This window comes from Orycteropus afer, unplaced genomic scaffold, assembly GCF_000298275.1.
Source record: "Orycteropus afer afer isolate SDZICR_OR568_19922 unplaced genomic scaffold, OryAfe1.0 scaffold00133, whole genome shotgun sequence".
Classification (NCBI taxonomy): domain Eukaryota; kingdom Metazoa; phylum Chordata; class Mammalia; order Tubulidentata; family Orycteropodidae; genus Orycteropus; species Orycteropus afer.
Genome location: NW_006921720.1, coordinates 3,479,668 through 3,502,290, shown reverse-complemented (window position 1 = coordinate 3,502,290; position 22,623 = coordinate 3,479,668). Strand labels below are relative to the sequence as shown.

General features: G+C 36.3%; 1 protein-coding gene across 1 annotated transcript in view; it reads right to left on the bottom strand.

Moving 5' to 3' along the window:
• Positions 1 to 22,623, bottom strand: part of SMAP1 (small ArfGAP 1) — a 256,252-nt gene that overhangs the window by 106,839 nt on the left and 126,790 nt on the right. The window contains exon 3 of the mRNA XM_007945185.2: positions 5,800 to 5,885. Coding sequence (XP_007943376.1) covers positions 5,800 to 5,885 — 86 coding nt within the window. The remainder of the gene's footprint in view (positions 1 to 5,799; positions 5,886 to 22,623) is intronic.

Sequence of the window (22,623 nt, the reverse complement as noted above, 5' to 3'; positions counted from 1 at the left end):
GACAGCAATAAAGCTTTGAAAAGCTCAAATAACCTCAAAGGAGAAGTACTGATTAGCTTTGGTGCACAATAGATCTCATGGAACTGAAGTAATTAAAATTTTTAGATAGATGAAATATCCTAGTAATGAAAAGCTTAATGTAAAGCTTTATCATTTGTCATGCACTTGAACATGCAGCCTATAATTAACCACATCCCACATGAGAAATTACACTTTCACAGCAGCTTTTGCCTAACTTTTGTAAATTGTAAAGCTTTTAAAAAGTGACAAATCTTGTTAAGAATGCAGTGAGGTCCCATATTATGTGAATTTAACTCAGTTTGGTTCCACTTGCCTCTAGGGATGAGACAGCTATATTTAAATCTTTTAGAGTACTGAAATGTTAGGTTTTCAAAAAGCACTGAGCTAGAATGATAACAAGAAACAAGAAAGGAGACTGGTTTCTTGTTAGGATCCTTTATAAAACAAAAAAACACTACCATCAAAGTCGATTAGTGATCTTATAGGAAAGAGCAGAACTGCCCCACTAGATTTCCAAAGCTATGTCTTTACAGACGCATGTTGTCACATCTATCTCCTGTAGAGTGGCTGATGGGTTCAAATCACCAACCTTTTGTTTAACAGCCAAGCGCTTAACCACTGCACCACGAACGGCTCCTTTATAGACCTCCAAATCACAGCGTTTTATAATTAAAAGAAGAAATAATAAAAATAAATGCTATTATTACTATATCGATTTTAGGTTTAAAAAAAATGTATGATTATGTATCATCAAGGAGGAGCTCTGGTGGCACTATGCCTAAGGCATTTGACTGCTAACCAGAAGGCTGGAGGTTCAAACCCACCAGCCACTCCTCGGAAGGAAGATGGGGCAATCTACTTCCATAGTGATAGTGCCTCAGAAACCTCAGAAGGAAGGGTCGCTTATGAGTCGGGTCCAACTCAACAGCACATAACAACAACAACATTAGATATAGGGGTTAGTCTCATGGTTCAAGAGATGTCATTTTATAATCATTGTTAGTAATCCTATACATCAAATTTTTTAAAAAAAGAAAGTTCTATTTAAGTAGTTACTGACAGCTATTAAGTTTTTAATGAACAGTAAGAAGCCAAGACCTCATATAAATATGACCATAATTTTTTAATGCTCTGGAAGAAGTAAAAATATTTAGGTTGAGAAATAAAATAAACTTGCTTCAGGTAACAATAACAAACACACCCATAATGCAAAAGCCTAACATGAATTAAACCAAGTACTGAAAAGTTAAACTCTTCACTTACGATCTAGTTGCAAAGAGTCTCAAACTATAAATCTATTTTTAAGGACCACCAAAATTAAAATGTGACAACACCGATTTTACTCAGACTCTGGTGGTGTAGTTCCTAAGGCATTCAAGTGTTTGGTGGTTTACATTAGCCACTCCACGGAAGAAAGACTGCGCAATCTACTTCTGTAAAGATTTACCATCTCGGAAACCCAATTGAGGTTACTATGAGTCAGAATTGACTCAACGGTGGTGAGTTTGATTTTATTACCTTTAAATAATATTTCAGTGTCCTGATATAATATTCCTGGGCAATGCAAAGTGTTTGCCTTTGACTACTAACAGAAAGTTGGTGGTCCAAACTAACTCCACAGTGCACCAGAATAAAGGCCTGGATATCTGCTTCTGTAAAGATTATAGCCAAGGAAACTCAGTGAACCTCAGTTCTACTCTGTAATAAATGGGGTTACCAAAAATCGGTCTCAACTTGAGAGCAATGAATTTGTTTGGTTTTGATTCTTACATAGGAGGGAATTCTGGTGGCTTTGGAAAGTTTCTTAACAGTTTCTCTCTTTGTAATAAGAGAAAATAACATGCTCTATCTAATTAGATCATATTGAGAATTAAAAAAGATAATGCATTAAAAAATAGATAACATACATAAAATGCCAAGCTCAGTGTGTGGAACACAGCAAACCCTTATTGAGCAATAAAGGTATTTCAGCTGTTGTTTTCCACACTGTATCTTCACTGCATCAAAGTTCAAGGATTTGTTGTTGATAATGCACAACAGATAGATTTTCACTAACAAAATCTATCTGTATTGGGATTTGTAGATTAAAAAACAAGTATTTTAAAGCTGATCAGCAAAAATACCAGAACCATGTGTACATTTTCACCACAATAGAAGCTAATATAAAGGGAGGGTGTTTAGATCTGACTTTAAGGGGGCAATGAGTTTATGTTAACGAGGGAGGAAAAACTCAGAAAAGGAAGATGAGAACAGTTGCACAACTTGAAGAATATAATCAATATAATTAAACTGCACATGTAGAAACTGCAGAATTGATATGTATTTTGCTATGTATATTCTCAGCAACAACAACAAAATAAATAAAATTTAGGGTGGAAAAATTATATATATATATATATAGGAGCTCTGGTAGCATAGTGCCTAAGGCACTTGACTGTTAACCAGAAGGCTGGCGGTTCAAACCTACCAGCCACTCCTCGGAAGGAAGGCTGGGCATTCCTACTTCCATAGTGATACTGCCTCAGAAACCCAAGGAGGGGTCACTATGAGTCGGGGCCAACTCGATGGCAAATAACAACAACAACAACAAATATATATTATATATCTCACAACCAGTAAGTCACTATGCCATTAACACTTTCTTTCTCTAAGGTTTGATATAAAACTGCTATGAGATACTTAAGAAATGCCATTTTTTACCAAAATGTACAAAATATGTACAAAATGAACTCTTCATAGAAGAGCCAATAGATGAAGATACCCAGAAGTTATATACTGTCTTTCCATAAATATCTTATGAGCCTTATTTAAAAAGCAGAATCAAGGTGATAGATTAAATAACTTAGAAACTGCTTTCATCCAAGATACCACATAAAGGACACAATTAAACCTTTCAAGAATCTCAAGTAATTTGTAATACTCAAGCAAGAACAACCACCAAAAAAACCCAAATCAACCAAACTCATACCACCCTTCCTGAAAAGGGGTATGCTTCAACTTGAAGGGTCATAAATGTTAACTAAGGCTTTTAGGGAGAAGCTGAAAGTAGGGAAATAAATTAACTCATATTTCAAATACTCAGTAAAAACCACCTAAGACATTAATTTGTTTGGCTGTACTTCCACCATTGTCTATTCCCAGGGTTCTGCCCTAGGCTTTCACTTTTCAGAGGAAGAGGACTACAGCATTCCCAAGATCCTCAGAAAGACCACACACAAAAAAAATAAAGGACCACAGCCTGCAGTGACCTCATCCAGCATTTTATATTCCTTGCATGCTAACTAAGTCTGTTGTTGTTATGTGCTGTCAAGTCGGACCCGACTCATAGCGACCCCTCCTTGGGTATCCGAGGCAGTATCACTACAGAAGTAGATTGTCTCATCTTCCTTCGGAGGAATGGCTGGTGGGTTTGAACCACCAGCCTTCTGGTTAGCAGTCAAGTGTTTTAGGCACTACACTACCAGAGCTCCTTAAGTAAGTCTATAATCTACATTTACTTTTCTCTTCTGGGGTTCAGACTCTTGTTTCCAGCTACCAAATGAATATCTTGACATATACATCCAACAAACACCTAAACATTCCAAAGTAACAAAACATGGCTCATTATCTTTCAGTCCCAACCCTTAAACCTCTGTTACTGAATTCCTTCTCTTAGTGAGTAAGTTTTATAGTCACCCAAACTAGAAGACCTGAAGTCATCTTAGTTTCTTCTTTAAAATCAAAGCCAATCTTCACCTAGTTCAACTGTTCTTCCTTAGTAATTTCTTTCCAGTTCCTTCCTGTCCATTCTCAATACTACTACCTAACTTATATTTTTATCACTGTTCATTTCAACGCTGCATTAGGTCTCGCTGTTGCCAGGATCTCTACCTAACTCCAACTCATCTTCCGTGCGGAATATGTTAATAGTTTTAGTGTTTCTCCTATTTCGAAACCATTCATGGCTTCCCTCCGGACCAATTAAATGAGGCAAAACTGTTCTTTCTGGCAGAGAAAACCCTTCACAATCCAGACCAAAACAGCTTTCAGTTTCTCTGCCACTTGTTCCACAAAACTCAAACCACATCAAACTTTTTAAATGTTGTTTCCTATTATGTTCATACTTTCAATTCCTTATACCCAAAATGTACATCCCACACCCACTGTAGAATCTTTCTATAACAAAATTAACCTTGGCTGTCAGATTGCTGAATTTGTAGGAGGGGTTGGGGGCACAGGCAGAAAAAGTCAAATATAAGGTACTAAGTTTCCATTATAACTTAAAAAGTTCCTGTCCAAATATGAAAACAAATAAAATGGCATGAATCTCTGTGAGAAAAGAACTCATTTTTCTAATGTTTGACCTTACCAACTATTTAAGTATATAAATAGCTAATATAGAATTGATTTTAAGAAACTAATTATATTGTCAAAAACATACATGACACCTTCTGCTGGAAGCACAAATAACCCAAAAAAGACCCACTACTGTCAGAGTTAATTCTGACTACAATGACCTTTATAGGACAAATCAGAACTACCCCATAGGGTTTTTAAGGCTGTAATTTTTACAGAAGCAGACTGCCGTATCTTTCTCCCAGAGAGCAGCTGCTGAGTTCATACCACAGACCTTTCGGTTCACGGTCAAATACTTTAACCACTGTGCCACCCAGGGCTCCTCCAGAGTCACAGATACCTATACCCAACTAGATAATCTTAGATGACACAGATGGTTAAATGCTTGCCTACTAGCTGAGAGGTTGGTGCTTTAAACCCACCAAGTAGCATCTCAGAACACAGATCTAGTGATTTGTTTCAGAAAGCTCACAGCCTTGAAAACCCTACAGGGCAGTTCCACTTTCCACACAGAGGGTAACCATGAGTTAGAGTCAACTCAACAACAACTATCAACAGTTTTGGTGAGATAGCTGAAACTTCAATATGAGTTCTTGTTATTAGGTGGTATCAATTCACATCAACTGAATCAAATTATTTTATCTTTAAGAAATGTGAAAACATCCTGACTAAAATATCTGTGAGAAAATATTACATCTACTCATTGGAGGAGAGTCATAAAGCAATGGAGCTATGCAGTCTGTGGTAAAGACGGACTATCAGCAGTAAATACTAGCATGTATTACTTTAGCACTTCCAATTACTAAATGTGCCATTTGCCTTTTATATGTATACCATGTGAAAATGCTACATATATTATTACATAAGGATGATCAAAGAAGATCCCTTTAGAAATGAAAAAAAATTAGTAACAAAAACTTTAGTACTTAGGATGTTCACAAACCAAATCCCTAATAATAGTCTAAAATAGCATACAACACACACACTCTAATCAAGAATTGAAGATCAAGCAAGAAGAACTACTCATAAAATTTCACACTCAGTAATAATTACAAAAAATACATGTGGATAGTATATTTTGTGGATAGTATATTTATGAGATTCCTATTAAAAAACCTACTATATACAAAGCACAAGGAACCCTGGTGGCACAGTGGTTAAGCGCTCGACTATCAACCTAAAGATGGACAATTCAAACCCACCAGCCACTCCACAAAAGAAATAAGTGGCAGTCAGCGTCTACGAAGATTACAGCGTTGGAAATCCTGTGGGGTAGTTCTACTCTGCCTTACTCAGTTCTATAAGCTGGAATTCACTATCAATGCCCAACCTTAGTGAAGAGAAGTATAATGCACATTTCCCTAAAAACCAAAAGATCAATATGAACAGAAAAAAGAGGTGGTTTCTTTTTGAAACCCACAATAAACAAACTTTAAAGGATACTGATCTGTCTGCGGTCTTCGAAAATTCTCTGGAAGATTAGCTTCATAGATTAGTCTTGCTTTAGTATTTCCCATATCTTGCATGCACTACAATAAAAAATTTTTTTTCATTACTCACATATACACTAAAATATAATTCCTATATACACATATATGCACAAATATTTTATTTATACGACGGCACATAACAACAACTACAACATATATATATGAACAAATGCCAGGTAACATTTATTATTATCAAAACATAATCTTCACATTGAAAAAATACTTAAATCATAACTGAAATAAATTATTCTTGAGTTCAAAATATAAACATTTTTAACTCTTCAATTTTCAACATATGCAGAACCACAATTTATCTTAATTTTTTATCTATGAAAACAATCTTATCTATATTTATACTTACTACTTCTTAAAGTGGATTTCCTGGTACCTTGTGGGCAGTGTTATTATTTTAATATATCACTTGAAAAATGATGTCTTTCCAGGGCTAAGACCTCAAGATCAAATTTTTTGTGTTTTGAACTTCAAAATATTCCTGGATTCTCGTAATTTACAATCAAGATCACAAGGGAGGCCAGATAATCCATGAACTCCAAGGGTATGAAGCACAGCTTAGTCATACAATAATTCAATAATCATTTCAACTAATTTAATTAATCTTCAGTACTGTTTATGAATAAAGGTGAGCCAAACAGTACACATCCTTGATATCCTATTAATTAGAAACTAAATGTAAGATTTACAAAATAATATAACGGTTTTATTTTATATCATTTACATAAAGGTTAAATTCCTCAAAATGTTATCACTGGTACAGATCTATTTTTACAATTCCTTTTATTTTTTTAGATTTCCTAGAACCCTCCCTCTCAAATAAAACAATCCAGGTTTCCCAGATTACTAGACATCGACCTTAAGTGGTAGTTCTCAAGAACATACAGAACCACTTTTGTTCAAAGCAAGGATAAGGATAAAGTTCTTCCAACTAAGAGAGTCTTAAGGTATGTCCAATTATAATGTTAACTCACTTCTAAATATCTACTCCACCACCAATTCAACACAAGTACTGTTTCAAAATAAACTAGATTTCTAAGTCATTCCTCTTGAGATGATGACAAAGTAAAGTAATAGGGGTGAGAAGCGTAAGGGATGAGAAAAGGATACTCAGCCCTGGAGAAAAATTAGAGGCCAAGGCAAAATAAACCAAACTTCAAAACTGTATAAGGTAAACAAACAGAAGCAAATCAGAGGGCTCTACTATGGTGTACACAAGAAAATTAGTGTAACAAATATGTAATTCTGTGTGTGGAAATAAAAGTTGAGAAGCCTCCAGTAAACTCGCCCTACCTGAAAAAAGATTACACAAAATGTTTTCCAACTCAGATACTGAAGTGATACTACATCATTGTGTCAGAGAGGGGATGTGGAGTCAGAAACGGTTTAGTTATAAATTCATAAAGGCATTAAGACTTTGGGGAGAACTAGCCAAGAAAAAAAGTACCTCTTAGTTTATACAATACCTGCAATAAAGAAGAAAGTAAATTTAGATACAGCTCACTGAAATGGGAGAAAAGAAAATCTGAGACATTTCTATAAAGCAAGCAAGAGTAAATGGAAATTTTAACAGAAATTATTAAGATTTAATATGGCATCTATTATATATACCATGTTTCATCAATCTTAAGTTTCTTTTTTTTTCACATTTTTTACATCTCTGAAATAGGAATGCCTCATACAATTGATGTGTCTTATAAACAGCAGGTGTTTTTTTTCCTTATTAGTGCATAAAATGGAAGTACTTCTTATAATTACTTCTTATGACGAGTGATAACTTATATTCAATCAATATGATTCATACCTTTTATATTAATGTTCTCCTTATTTAGTATAGCAAATTTTTTTGTAAAATTAAAAAAAATGAATGGGAATAAGGCATATATGTGTAGCTTATTGAGCATGATCTTACCTATCACAATTAGAAGGGGAGAAAAAAGGCCTAAAAATACGGAAGGAGAGGTAAAATAATTATTTCATGTACATTTACCTAGAAAAAAATCAGAATCAACTGAAGAATTATTTAACTGGTAAGAGGATTAAATGAGGTATCTGGATAAAAATTGAAATACAGAATAGTCTTCACTTATCCATAAAAAGGAGACTCGATGGCAACAGCTAAGCACTAAGCTGCGAACTGAAAGCTTGGCATTTTGAACCCACCCAATGGCTACACAGGACAAAGACTCGGTAATCTGCCTCCATAAAAATTATAGTCAAGAAAACCCTTTGTTGTTGTTGCTGTTATTTGCCATCAAGTTGGACCTGACTATCAGTGACCCTTCCTTGGGTTTCCGAGGCGCTATCGCTACAGAAGTAGATCGCCCAACCTTCCTTCCACGGAGTGGCTTGTGGGTTTGAACCACCAGCCTTCTGGCTAACAGTCAAGTGCCTTATGCTCTACTCTGTAACATGAGGTTGCCATGACTCAGAATTGACTCAATGGCACCTAACAACAGCAACAATCAAACAACAAGTGAGAAGTAATTCAGAACGTAAAAGAATGGCCTCTTTCTACAGGAGAAACTGCCAAAAAGCGACTGGATGCAGGTGCATGTATGTATATTTGTTAACTGACTGGGGGAAACAAGGATTCAGGTATATCACAGAGATAGATCATTTTGTGAGAAGTTTAGACACAGTTTCTAGGTTTCTAAAAAGTAAAAAAGCAAAGCTTGAGAGAGTCAGCAGTAGGAGGATCAGTGGAAAGGCAGAGTAATCTGGAGATGAGATGAGAGTGTTAGGCAAGGAGGAAAAAAAAAAAACAAGATCTAGCATTTTGGGAAGGTGATAAGGAATATGGTACAAACTTGCTGTTCCAGTTTTTGAGATACTGCAAGAACCCTTCCAAAAGAAAAAAAAACTCAATGCCATCAAGCTGATTTGATTCACAGTGACCCCTCCTTGGGTCTCCAAGGCAGTATCTCTATGCAAGTAGATTGCCCAATCTTCCTTTCGAGGAGTAGCCTGGTGGGTTTGAACCACCAGCCTTCTGGTTAGGGGTCAAATGCCTTAGGCACTATGCCACAAGAGCTTCCAAGAACCGTACACTGATGAAAATTTATTCTATTGGCCCTGAAGAACAAACTCTGCCTGGTGACTGACATAAGAAAAGAATAAAAATAGCCTAACAGCCAGTGCCAAGCATTAACATACATGCATACATATATACATGAGTATGTACATAAGGATGAGCTCTGATGGCACAGTGGTAAAGTAATTGAAGTGTGTGTGTATATATGTGTATGTATGTATGTACACATATATACACACACAGCCTTTTAAGCGTCAACACTGAAATAGGTTTTATTACCTTAACTTTACAAGAAAGGAAAGTGAAGATGCCAAGATACTAAGTAACAGGCCCAAGATTATCAGTCACCATTCATTCAATTCTGACAAAGAACCAACTTCAGCCATCATTGATTATGAGCAATGCCTCAGGCTTAATCCACCAGAAGTGGAGAAAATGTCCTACAGGGCTTACAAGTACCAGGCCCCTTGTTTGTGAGCCTCAGTGTTCATTTTACAGATGAGGATATGATGCAGACAGAGGTTGTATGATTTTTTTTCTGCTGAGTGATACAATGGAATCAGTGTCAGGGCTAAGACTAGGATCCAATTCCTTCATTCTCAATCCTTACCACCATGCACCACCTGATCAACCAGGAAATTTCACCACAGATAGAAGCATGTTAAGTGCTGCCTCTATTATTAAAATATCATTGCAGTCACTAAAATATTATGCCATTTATTTTAAATTCTCTCATCCAAAATGCTTTAGCATAATGCATTACTAAAAAGGAGAATTTCTGTTTCTTATTCTTTGGCAAATAATAATTTAGTTTTCCAGAGCTGTGGTGAGAAGACTGATTGCAAAAGTGGGGATGATAGAGGGCATTTCTTTTTTCCAAAGAAAAAGTAAGCTTTCTATTTATAATTATTTTTAACCAGTAGGAGATTTAAGTGGTAGGTAATGAACTGGCTATCATAACTTCTGTTATCTCCAGTAAACCATGTGCCTTCACGTCAATTCCAAACCATGGCAACCCTAGGTGTATCAGAGTAGAATTGAGCCCCAGAGGCCTTTCAATGGCTGATTTCTTGATGTAGACTACCAAGCCTTTTTTCCAAGATACCCAAGGTAGACTCTCAACCTTTCAGTTAAGCAGCCAAGTACATTAAACATGTGTACCACCCAGGGACCCCTCTACCATTTGGTTCCTAGGAATTGAACCAGATCCTAAGTATTACGCATCATTCTCAAACAATTTAAATTTTTCAAACCTATTTTCACTTCTGTAATTTGGGAGCTTGGGTGGTGTATTATCTAAGGCACTTGACTGCTAACCAGAGGACTGACAAGTCAAATCCATCAACCACTCCTCGGAAGGAAGACTGGGCAATCTACTTCTGTACAGGTACAGCCTCAGAAACCCAAGGAGGGGTCCCTATGAGTCAGAACCAACTAGACAGCAGTGAGTTTTGTTTTAGTTTTGAATGAAAGATATTAAAAAAAAAAAAAAAGCTATCAAATAAACTTAATTAGCAGATATTTTAGATAGAAATTTTGAAAATTCTTTTGACTTTGGAAAAGTCATGTCACTGTGTGAATTTATTTTTCTCTCATATTTCAAGTATGAAAAAGGGGGAGAGAGGGCTCTTATTAACTCCAAGATTATATTAAGTTTGTTGCAAAAAAAAATTTTAATGGACATATTACTTGAAAACTATACCTCATCTCAAAATTCGTTTAAAAAAAAAAGTTAAAAAAAAAAAATCAAACAAACATCCAGTAAGCAGAGAATTTATTGATATTCTTGACAAATCAAGAAATAACAGCAAAAATATATTAAATACAAATTCAACATTCATTTTTACTTTAAGAAAAATATATTAATATACTTGAAAAATAAGCCAACTTTATACTTCACAGTTAAGGTAATGACATTTAGGTAAAATATATTTAAAGTGTATTCTATTTCCTGTCTCAACAAATTCAGTAGGGTTTCATTTTATACATCATCTTTTCTTAGATAGATTTCTGTATTATACTTTTTGATTAAAGCACTGTTGTCCTAAATCACCACCATTATAATTACAAAAGCAGATTTCACCTGGAAATGATATAATAAACCACACTGAAATTTGTTTTTAAGTTTCTGTCCTCGTCCATAATCTGTTTTTAGTTTCTCCCCATAATCCAGTTTACAGAACAAGGCCTGTCCAAAGATTTATGTATTATTTGAAACTTAATTTCAAAAAACACTATTTCAACTGAAGTGCTAAAAAGTATCTACAGTGTAATATACTGTCATCACAATCTAACCTACATGAAACTTTCTAAGTAGAAAATATTTCACCCAATTCTAGTTTTACCACGAAAAACAATAAAATGCATAATCTAAAAGAGTTCTAGGTTGTAAATGTTTTACTGAGGCTCAAGAGCATTGGGACTGTCATTCTAAAGTTGTAACTGCCATTTGTTTATTAGATTTCTCTAATTTAATAAATTAAAACATATAAAAATTAAAAAGTGATGAATAAATGAAATAAAAAGTAAGAATAGATGAAGAGAGTATAGGCAGAATCATTAAGTAGATATACAAATAAACCAGGAATTTTTATTTACTTTTTATACAACAGTATTACACATGTATATTAAAAAATGAAATCTGTTTTACATCAATGGGGCTACTCTAGTACAAAAGCGTAATTAAGCAACGCACAAAACCAGTTTTACTGACAATATGACCCTGAAGTACATGTGTGAAGATAGAGGGTAACAAGAAGACAGACACTAAATGTGCCAACTTAAACCATGGCAAATATCATGAAATAGTAAGTAAAAAATAATAAAAGGCAAGACAGTGACAGGGCACTTAAAATTCCAATGATTCATTACCCTAAGAATAAAACTTGTCACACTTTTTTTAAAAAAAAAAAATCTTGGGAAGCAGAGCTCTTTGTGTACACCAAGTGATAAAACTATGCATGGCTCCTATTTGTCCTAGCTCAACTGAAGCCACCTAGAGTCCCGTGCCCGGCTTAGCTGCTATGTCTATGTGTGGCTCCTTGGACTTTACCTCTCCTTACCTTTGTGCATCCTCTCTTTTTCTACAGCACCTTCCTCTTAATGCCTCTGTACTGTTTCCTGTACTTTTCCCCTTAGATACTGAGAAATAGCTGAGCAACAGCTATCTACAGTAAACTAAAACACTAATGTATTATTTCAATAAACTATCTGTTTAGTTTTCATAAATAATATTTTCATGGATGTACTGATCTTCCCTTTGGGGTTTAATGTTTGTTTTAAAAGTGGGATTCAGTATTAAATAATAATAGAATAAATGAAGCAAAAAACAAACTCACTGCCGTGGAGTCAGATCCAACTCAATAGCGACGCCTCCTTGGGTTTCTGAGGCAGTATCACTACGGGAGTAGATTGCCCAAATAAAAGAATAGCTGCTATAAAAGAAAGAACTAAGATTACTAATTGTGATGTTGCAAATGATTATGCTACACTTTAGCAATTAGAAGGAGCTCTGGTGGAGTAGTGCCTAGGACATGTGCCTGCTAACCAGAAGGTGAACAGTTCAAATCCACCAACTACTCCACAAAAGAATCTACTTATGTGAAGATTTCTACCTTAGAAAACCAAAGGCAATGGCTATGAGTCAGAATCAACTGGCAATGAGTTTGAGTTTTAGTAGCAATTAGATCCTATAAATCTTAAAGGTAAAAATGCAAAACTTTAAAAATAATCCATCTAACCTTAAACATTAGTGTTTAGCAGATACTCTTGTTGTTGTCGTTGTTGTTATGTGCCGTCAAGTCTGCCCCGACTCATAGCGACCCCTCCTTGGGTTTCCAAGGCAGTATCACTACGGAAGTAGGACTGCCCAACCTTTCTTCCGAGGAGTGGCTGGTGGGTTTGAACCGCCAGCCGTCTGGTTAGCAGGCAAGTGTCTTAGCCACTATGCTACCAGAGCTCCCAGCAGATACTCTTACACAAGTCTATCTATGTCAAACCTGGAGGAATAAAGATATAACTATTTAAAATAAAACTCTTCTACCCAATTTGCTTAGAAATGGACAGGGGGAAAGAAAACTCTTACCTCCATGTCACAAGACTTTTGAGTAAGGATATAAAGACACCTATACACTTCATATGGGAGCTCTGGTAGTGTAGTGCCTAAGGCACTTGACTGCTAACCAGAAGGCTGGCGGTTCAAACCCACCAGCCACTCCTCGGAAGGAAGGTTAGGCAATCTACTTCCGTAGTGATACTGCCTCGGAAACCTAAGTAGGGGTCGCTATGAGTTGAGGCCGACTCAATGGCACATTACAAGAACAACATATACTTCATATAAACATAAAATAATTGAGGATAAATACACAAGAAAAAAATAGACAGGGTTGCTTCTACAGAGGGAAACTAGCCAAATGAAGTAGAAGACTTTACTTCACACGTTTTGCATAATTTGAAGTTTGCACCATGTCCATATATTTCCTATTCCCTAATATTTAATAAGATAATTAGAGGTGGGATGTATTAATCCTAAGGATCTCTGGTGGCATAGTGGTTAAGGCTCTTGGGCTGCTAACCAAAAAGTCAGTGGTTTGAACCTCACAGCCGCTGTGAGATTAGGCAACCTGCTACAGCCTTGCACCCCAATGGAGGTCACTAGGAGTCGGAATCAACTTGATGACAGTGAGTTTGGTTTGGATATTAATCCTGCACTGTTAAAAATTAAAAATCATACACAGAAAGCTAGCTAGGGTCTGCAAGCAGCATCTGAATCAGAATAAATTGGAGCAAAGGGACTTTCTCCTCACGTGTTCTTGACAGTAAAATGAAGAGTCTTACGATCAAAAAGATTACAGATCAAATCTAAATAATTTTTTCAAATCTCATCCAAGCAGATCTTGCATTAAAAATATTTAAAATACACTCAAAACATAAATATGGCATTTATTTGTCAAACCTTTTACTGGGATCATCTTCTTGAACACAATTGTTGCCTGAAGATTAAAGGCTTCTTCAACTTCTTCAAGTTGAAGACTGAAGGCTTCTTCAACTTTTTGTTTTGTGTGGGAGGTGGGGAATGCTACTTGCTCTACTGTAGTCTTTTCATTAAAATCTCCAGAACACAAAGACTAAGATTTTTAACTGCCTTAGCTGAATATAGGGAGCTCTGGTAGTGTAGTGCCTAGGGCACTTGACTGCTAACCAGAAGGCTGGCGGTTCAAACACACCAGCCACTCCTCAGAAGGAAGGCTGTGCAATCTACTTCCGTAGTGATACTGCCTCGGAAACCCAAGAAGGGGTCGCTATGAGTTGGGTCCGACTCGACAGCACATAACAACAACAGCTAAATATGGGGAGGGGGGAATCTAAAAGACTTCTTAGTTAATTAAGAAAAAATGAATTATTTATAGACCCTAAACAAATTCTTCATGGCAGTGACTCACCTCTACTACCACTTGAAATTTTCCAGAATAGTTCTCTATCTTCCTCTCAATAGCAAGCAGGGTTTCTTGCATAGGAGCAAGCTTTTCAGGATTGGTTTCAAGATCTTTTGGATTCCAGCTGCTGGAAAAGAAGGGCCACCATTTTTGGTCTCAGGAACTCTTTGGAAAAATTTAGTACAGAGTCCATTCCCTCAGCTTTTACAAAACTGTTTTTTTAGATGAGTTACTCTCTTTCTGTTTTAACTGTTCTGCTGAAGAATAAAGAAAGTTAACCACACACATTTAAAAATTTTACTTTTTAAATGATAATGTGGAATTAGAGTGACCAGTTTTCTACCTATTCATAACTTCCACATACTCTCAGATCCTGATATATCTGTTGCAATATTTACCAGCTGCTATAATTAGATTAAGTGCCTTTCAGAGAATGTATTTTTTGTAAAAGTCATGAAATTAAATATAGGTGTGAAAAAACTAGGCAACTTTCACATCATACTCTCTTTTATTATCTCTACTTACTATGAAACACTGTACAAGATGAAGACTAAGAATAAACCACTACCAGGTACATAAACTTCAAACACAAGAGTCATCTTGCACACTTCCATCTCTTGCCAGAAGTTCTGGTAATCCCAACTTCTTAATATTTCTGGTAGATGTCCTCCCCTTGACCCATCACCATGACCTTAGTTCAGAATCTATTCACCTCTTGCCTAGACTACAACAGGAATAAACTCACCAGATTTATCATCTTAAAAAGAACATCCAGTGTCATTCCGCCACTTGCACAGATTTTAAGAGCTTCTGCCCTATCCCCATCTCTACCTCCATCACTCAGGAGCAAGTCGAAACCAGACTCCAGCTACAACTTTCACCTATATGTCCTATGATACACATAAATGCAGCTACAGCACATCTGGTCACAAAAAACTACCTTACTTTTCAAATGCAACATGCTTTCTCCATCCTTCTGCCTGGAAGGCAATCTGCACACTGTAACATGCTTTAAGAAATTCATAAACAAAGATCACTATAAAAACAGAAATAAGATATTCTGAAAGCATTAGAACTTATCATATCACCAGATACAGAAAATATTAAAAAATAAAGAGGAGTCACTACTCAGAAAGTGACATTTTAAAGGTCGCCCATCACTTGGAAGTGACTACACCTCTAAAATATGTGCACAATGATATTAATAGTTATGTTTCCAGATGACCCCTTCATACGTGTTTTTATTCAACAACATTTAACAATTTCTTACCAAATAGAAAGATCTATGGTGATATCATGGCAGTCCCATATGTTACAAAATAGAACTGCAGTCCATAGGATTTTTAGGTTGGGACCTGTCAGAAGAAGATCACCAGGCCTTTATTTCAAGGGACATTTGGGTGAGTTCAAACCACCAACTCTTCTGCATCACCCAGGGTTGGCACATGAGTCAGAATCAACTCAATGGCAACTAGTTTGGTATTTCTGGTATATGGGAATATAAACACTTATCTTCAAATTGCTGGTGATTCCTTTAGTTTATCCTGCAAATTCTACCTTGCTTAGGTAGCATAGACTTAATGGAATTAAAATGATAAAAGACTTCCACTAAATAACATCAGGGCTTTAACCCAAGAACTGTGAAGCAAATGACTAGAAATGAGAATTTTAAAAATATGTACAGTAAAATAATTACTGATTTATTAAAAGCTCAATAAATTAACAAATTAAAAGAAAGAAAAAAATACACTAAAATGTACAAAAGCTGGGATATGTATAAGGCAGAAACCTGTATGAGAAGGAAAACATTTTCTACTAACAGCAAAAGAAAAGTGCTAAGACTATACCTTGTCAAAGGCAGAAAATTTGAGAGACCCAGAAAAGCAAGGCAGTTCTGTTAGAATTCCAGCTCTCAGAGGTTTTACTGCATAGGGCACAATCTTACACTTTCATATTTAAAATTCATGTGATTTTTTTCGCAAATAAATTCCTTAAAAATACAAACCTTTTACTCCACTTCATCACATCACACTGAACTTCACCACTATTCTACACAATATATTTCTTTATTTACTTAACTCTCATATGTGGGTGATACATAATAAACACAACGCTGTGTGCTGCCCCCATGCCTTATTCTTCTTTCAAGACATGAAAGTTTCATGCAACAATGAGATACCATCTTGCTCCAGCACTAGTAGCAAAGTTCCACAAGACAAAAAATAACAAATGCTGGCTAGGATGTGGAGAGACTGGGACTGTCATACACTGCTGGTGGGACTGTAAAATGATACAACCACTGTGGAAAGCAGTACGGCGATTCCTTAAAAACTTGGAATTAGAAATACCATTTGACCCAGCCATTCCATTACTAAGTATATATCCAAAGAAGTGAGAGCCAAGACAAGAACAGACATATGCACACCCATATTCATTCCAGCACTATTTACAATAGCCAAAAGACGGAAACAACCTAGGTGTCCATCAACTGAGGAATGGATAACCAAACTATGGTACATACACACAATGGAATACTATGCAACGCTAAAGAATAATGTAAAATCTGCAAACACAGCATAATGTGGATGAACTTGGAGGACATTATGCTGAGTGAAGTAGGTCAATCAAAAAAGGATAAATATTATATTAGTCCATTATTGTAAAAGGCAAGGAAAGGTTTATCTATGGAGGGAAATTTTCTTTGTTGGTTACCAGGGATGGGGTGGGGGGTAAGGAACAATGTTAGATAGGTAGAGATAAGTATTGATTTGGATGAAGACAAGGGCAATGTACCAAATGTGAGTGATCAATATGGTGGCACTGAGGAAGAGAAAGACATAGAAAAGTACTTGGGAGGTACAGACAACAAAGATGAACCTTTTTGCACATACAGTACTGCATTGTCAGTGAAGGCAAACATGGGTATACAGATAGATAGATGGGTGGACAGGCTGAATTAGCAAGTATGTCTAAGAAGCAGGGGGTATACCCAAGACCATGTATAGGGATGGCAGACAATGGTCCTATAAGTTTATTTGTATGATCTGAATTCCCAAGTGTATAACAGAGCTGACAAGGGGCAAGGTTGTAGTCACTTCTTGGTCACAGCCAGCTACCCAGAGGGACTGAGCAGTTGAATCTGTGGGCTCGGGACCATAGCCGCAGGGGATATCAAGCTCAATTGGCATAACATACTATACAAAACACTGTTCCACTTCCTACTTTGGCGAGTAGCTACTGGGATCTTAAAAGCTTGCAAACAGCCATTTAGATGCAACAATGGGTCTCTCCTCGTCCAGAGCAAAGAAGAATGAAGAAGACAAAAAATTCATGGAAACAATTAGTCCTAGCAACTGGTACACCATCCGATCTGCAGCCTATACAACTATGAGACCAGAAGAACTAGATGGTGCTTGGCTACCACTGTCAACCACTTGGAAGGGGATCTACGTAGAAGATCCTGGATAGAGAGAGAGACCAATGTGGAACAAAACTCAAATTCATTAGGAGAAAAAAAAAGGGGGGGTCAGGTTTGCTGGTACGATACAGCCTGGTAGAACCACTGAGACTATGGCCCCTAGCTGCCCTTCATATCTGGAACTGAATCCGCAACGGTGGCTTCCAGCCAAACAAAAGACAAGCGTCTGAGTTGAACATTTACCTGAGGTAGATACATTCCTTGGAGAGAACAGTCATGGGAGAAAGAAGGGCTGCTTATGCACAGGGAGACAGCTCAGAGGGCAGAAGTGCATGGAGAGATGGACACAGGGAAGAGGTAACTATGGTGAGGAAGTAGGAGGGGAGCTGTTGCATTGTGGTAAACTGTGGTCAATGTCACGAGACAAAGTATATGTGAACCGCTGCATGGAAAGAGAATTTTCTCTGTAAACCTTCACCCAAATCATCATCATCATCATCATAATAAAGAGTTAATGATACCAAAAGAATAAAAACAAAAACCTTGCTTTTTTTATATCCACGTATCTTCAGCCAGTGTTTTGGTTACCTCTAGTGCCTTAGGTACTATACTACCAGAGCTCCTATAAGAATGTCCACATACAGGCATGTGAGTTGAACATTTACACGAGGTAGATACATTCCTTGGAGAGAACAATCATGGGAAAAAGAAGGGCTGCTTATGCACAGTGAGACAGCTCAGGGGGCAAGAGTGCATGGAGGGATGGACACTGGGAAGAGGTAACTATCAGGAAGAAGTGGGAGGAGAGCTGTTGCACTGTGGTAAAATGTGGTCAGTGTCATGAGACAAAGTATATGTGAACTGCTGTATGGAAAGTGAATTTGCCCTGTAAATTTTCACCCAAATCACAATTAAAAAAAAAAAAAAAGACATGTGTCATGATCCTGGCAAGGATTCTGCCTAAGCTGAATCTCCATCAACTTAAAAAGTTAAGTATGTACATAAGACCATCCTTTGAGAAATTTTCTTTGTCAACTTGATGGGTTTATAATGAGCACTTCTCATACACAGTAAGAAAAAGCTTTATGACTTAGAGTTTTCTTGAATAAACGTGTAACAAGAATTTCACTGTACTGAAAATTTATTCTGCACTTCTATGGGGCACTGCGAAATGTAAGCTAAAGTTCAAAACCTTGAGGGATTAAATAATGTGCTAACATCGGTCAGATGCAGTTAAATCATTAAACATTCTAAATTGGTTTTCCTGGCCTTTTTTATCTTAAATATTGTCATGAGAATTCTGCATAGCAGTGAATCAGTTTTTGAACTTCTCTGAATCCCTTCATTTAAACAAATGAACAAAATATACAGAACTAGGTAGAAAAAATTAAAAACCCAAGGATAGTATTTTTAACAAAACTAGGTGACTATCTATCCATAAACCAGACGCCACTGAGTTTACTCCAACTCACGGTGATCCATGTGCATCAGAGTAGAACTGTGTTCCACAGGGTTTTCGATGGCTGATTTTTTGAAAACAGATCTTTCAAAGCACCTCTGTGTGGACTCAAACCTCCAACCTTTCAGTTAACAGCCAAGTGCATTAAATGTTTGCACTACCTAGGCACTCCTTACAAACACCAAAATGTCAGTAAAACGCAAACCAAACGCACTGTCACGGAGTCGAATCCAACTCATAGCAAACCCTCCTTGGGTTTCTGAGGTGGTATCACTACGGAGGTAGATTGTCCGACCTTCCTCCGAGGAGTGGCTGGTGGTTTTGAACCGCCAGCCTTCTGATTAGCAGTCAAATGCCTTAGGCACTATGCTACCAGAGCTCCCAAAATGTCAGCAGGTAGGGATAAAACACAAATAGCCACCAGATCAGCATGATGCCTGCAACTAAAGGGGAATCAGACAGATATGAGGACAGAATACCGAAATCATTAAGTGATATGAACTGAAAATCACAATGACCTAATATGAGAAAAGCACAGAAAACTGCAAAGGATTTTTGCTCAATCCAATAGCAAGTTAGTGCAAAGTGTCCATAATAAGTTCAGAAGGACAGAAATAGTCTAGCCCCTACGAACTTTCAAACCTAATCACAAAACTCTCTTCCATGAGAGTCCTGAAAACAACCAAAACTAAGCAAGAATCATGGGAATACAGAGGGCCCAGGTAAAAGTAGAAGGAAACAGAAAAATAAAATCTCATAAATGAAGCTGCCTTGTTTTAAAACATTACATGAAGTTAGAAAAGCTAACATAAAATAAATAACACAAGAGCGATATTTAACATCACTCTCTTCTAAAAGTAAATGGCAACTAATGTCACATAAAATTGATGAATAGAAAAGAATCACATAAAATTCATCAACAGAAAAACACCCACGTCAAATCTCAAAGTTATAAGAAAAAAGAGAAGAATCACAATAATATCTCTACACTGAAACTGTACCAGAAACATACGCCATCAAAACTGTAACCAATTAATTCGGAATGAACTAAGAAATATATGATATAAGAAAACATATGAGTAAGAAGACCTATACAAGTTATGAAAGAATAACATAAATCAGAAATTAGAAAATTAGAAACACTCAAGAGTTAACTCCAGGAAAATTAGAAATAAAACATTAGAAACAGAGATTAAGTCAAATAAAACATGAGAGAAAATAAACACAACTGCTAATTGTCTAAGAATACTGAGAAGCAAAAGAAAAAAAAAGGCTTAAATAAAACAAAAAAACAAAAGTAATAAAAAGAATTTAAAGGAAAGTGACAAATATTGAACATAGGAAAAGAAGATTCAATATATAGATTACAGTTCCTGAAGAAAAAAAAAAAAAAAAAACTAAAACAAGAGAACAGAATGTTACAAAAAATTGTAGTAATTCAAAAAATTTCTCTGAAATCAGGGGAAAAAAATGATTTGTAACTACATATTGAAAGAGCATACCAACATGTAGGCACTTCTTGTCTAGAAGAAATCCATTTTATATTTAAGGAAGAAATTCATTTTATATTTACAGATATACAGAGGTAAAACAATAACACATAGAAGAAAATATTAAACAAAAGAAAGCTGCAATAGGAACATAAAAGACTTATACAATGGAAATTATAAAACACTGCTGAATGAAATTAAAAATATCAAAATAAATGGAAAGATATTCCATGTCCATGGTTTGTAAGACTTAATGTTGTTAGAACGTCAATGCTACTCAAAGCAAACTATAGATTCGATGTAATTCCAATGAAAATTTCAACAGTCTTCTTTACAGAAATGGAAAAAACAACCTTCAATTTTATATGAAATGACAAGAGGTTCCAAATAGCAAAAGCAATTTTGAACAAAAACAAAGTAAGAGGACTCACACTACCTGATTTCCAAACATGCTATACAGCTCCAGTCCTCAAAAATACCCTGGTACTGGCATAATAAGAGACTGAACTGACTTGATGACAATGGGTTTATTTTTCTGTATGCCAAAGGAATAGAATTGAAAGACCAGAAATAAATCTACTCATCTTTGTTCAATTCACTTTTGACAATGGTGCTAAGTCCATTCAATGGAGAAAAAAAAAGTATGGTGCTGAAAATATTGCATTTCCCCACATGCAGAAAAATGAAAGCAGATCCATGCCTCACACCACATGCACGCGCACATACACACACACACATACTTCAAAATAGATTAAGGACCTAAATGTGAAAACTAAACCCATAAAATTCTTATTAGAAAACATGGGGCATATCAAGACTAGCTTTTAATGACAGATTATCTTACATACAGACAGCCCTCAAATTACAAATTTCAAACTTAAAGACAACTCCCACTTGCCCTTTAAGCAGCGTTTCCAATAGATTAGGAGTTCCAGTAGCAGAGTGTATTCAGCTGCTAATCAAAAAGTTAGCGGTTCAAACACACCTGCTGCCCATGTGACAAAGATGAGGCAGGCTGCTTCTGTAAAGATTTATCCTATGGGGCAGTTCTACTTTGTCTTATATGGTCACTATCAGTCACAATCAACCCAATAGAAGTGAGTTTGGTTTTTGGTCAAACAGACTGAAACTGGTTCTGTAATGGGCAACAAAGTAAAAAGGAACAGACTCAAATTTTTACAATGTGGAGGATTTGTCACAGTAACTAGAATGGGAAAAATTATGCTCAAACCCTGGAAACAGAGACTCATAAGAGGCATAGTGAGCCTTTTCAGGAGCCTGATGCATGAAACTGAATTATTGTCAGGGCACTGGAGAATCACACACATTCAAAGCACTGCAATCAGCTGCCATCTTTGAGTTTCCTCAGCCATGATTGAACCAGAAAGAACCAGTTGGAAGCCCTGCTTTGAAACAACTCAACCAATGCTTACTTGCAGCAAATTCTTGGTCACAATCACTTTCACTTGTTGCACGTGCGGCTTTTAAATCACTGACAAGACTTTGAGTCTTTTCTTGAACTAAAGCTAAATAAGAATCATATGCACCTATTCCGATTTCCTGACAAATTCTTAAAGATACAGTTAGAAACAGATCTCATTTCATATGCCAAGGTCTGCCTGTAATAACAAAAGCATGAAAAGTAAGTTACAAAATACACTTTTTACAAGGACAAATGAGACTTCATAAAAATGAAATAGTTTTGGTTCTGGTAAGATAGCAGAATAGGTAGAAAGACTGCTGTGTTGGATTGGGTTCTCTAGAGAAACACAAAAACCAGCAAAGTATATATATATATATTTATAGAGAGAGAAAGAGAGAGAGAGAAAAATTTATCTTAGATAAATGGCTCACAAGCGTGTAGAAGCCGACAAGTTCAAGCTGAAAAGTTCGTCTCTGGAGGGGGATGGGGCCCAGAGCCGTCTGGCT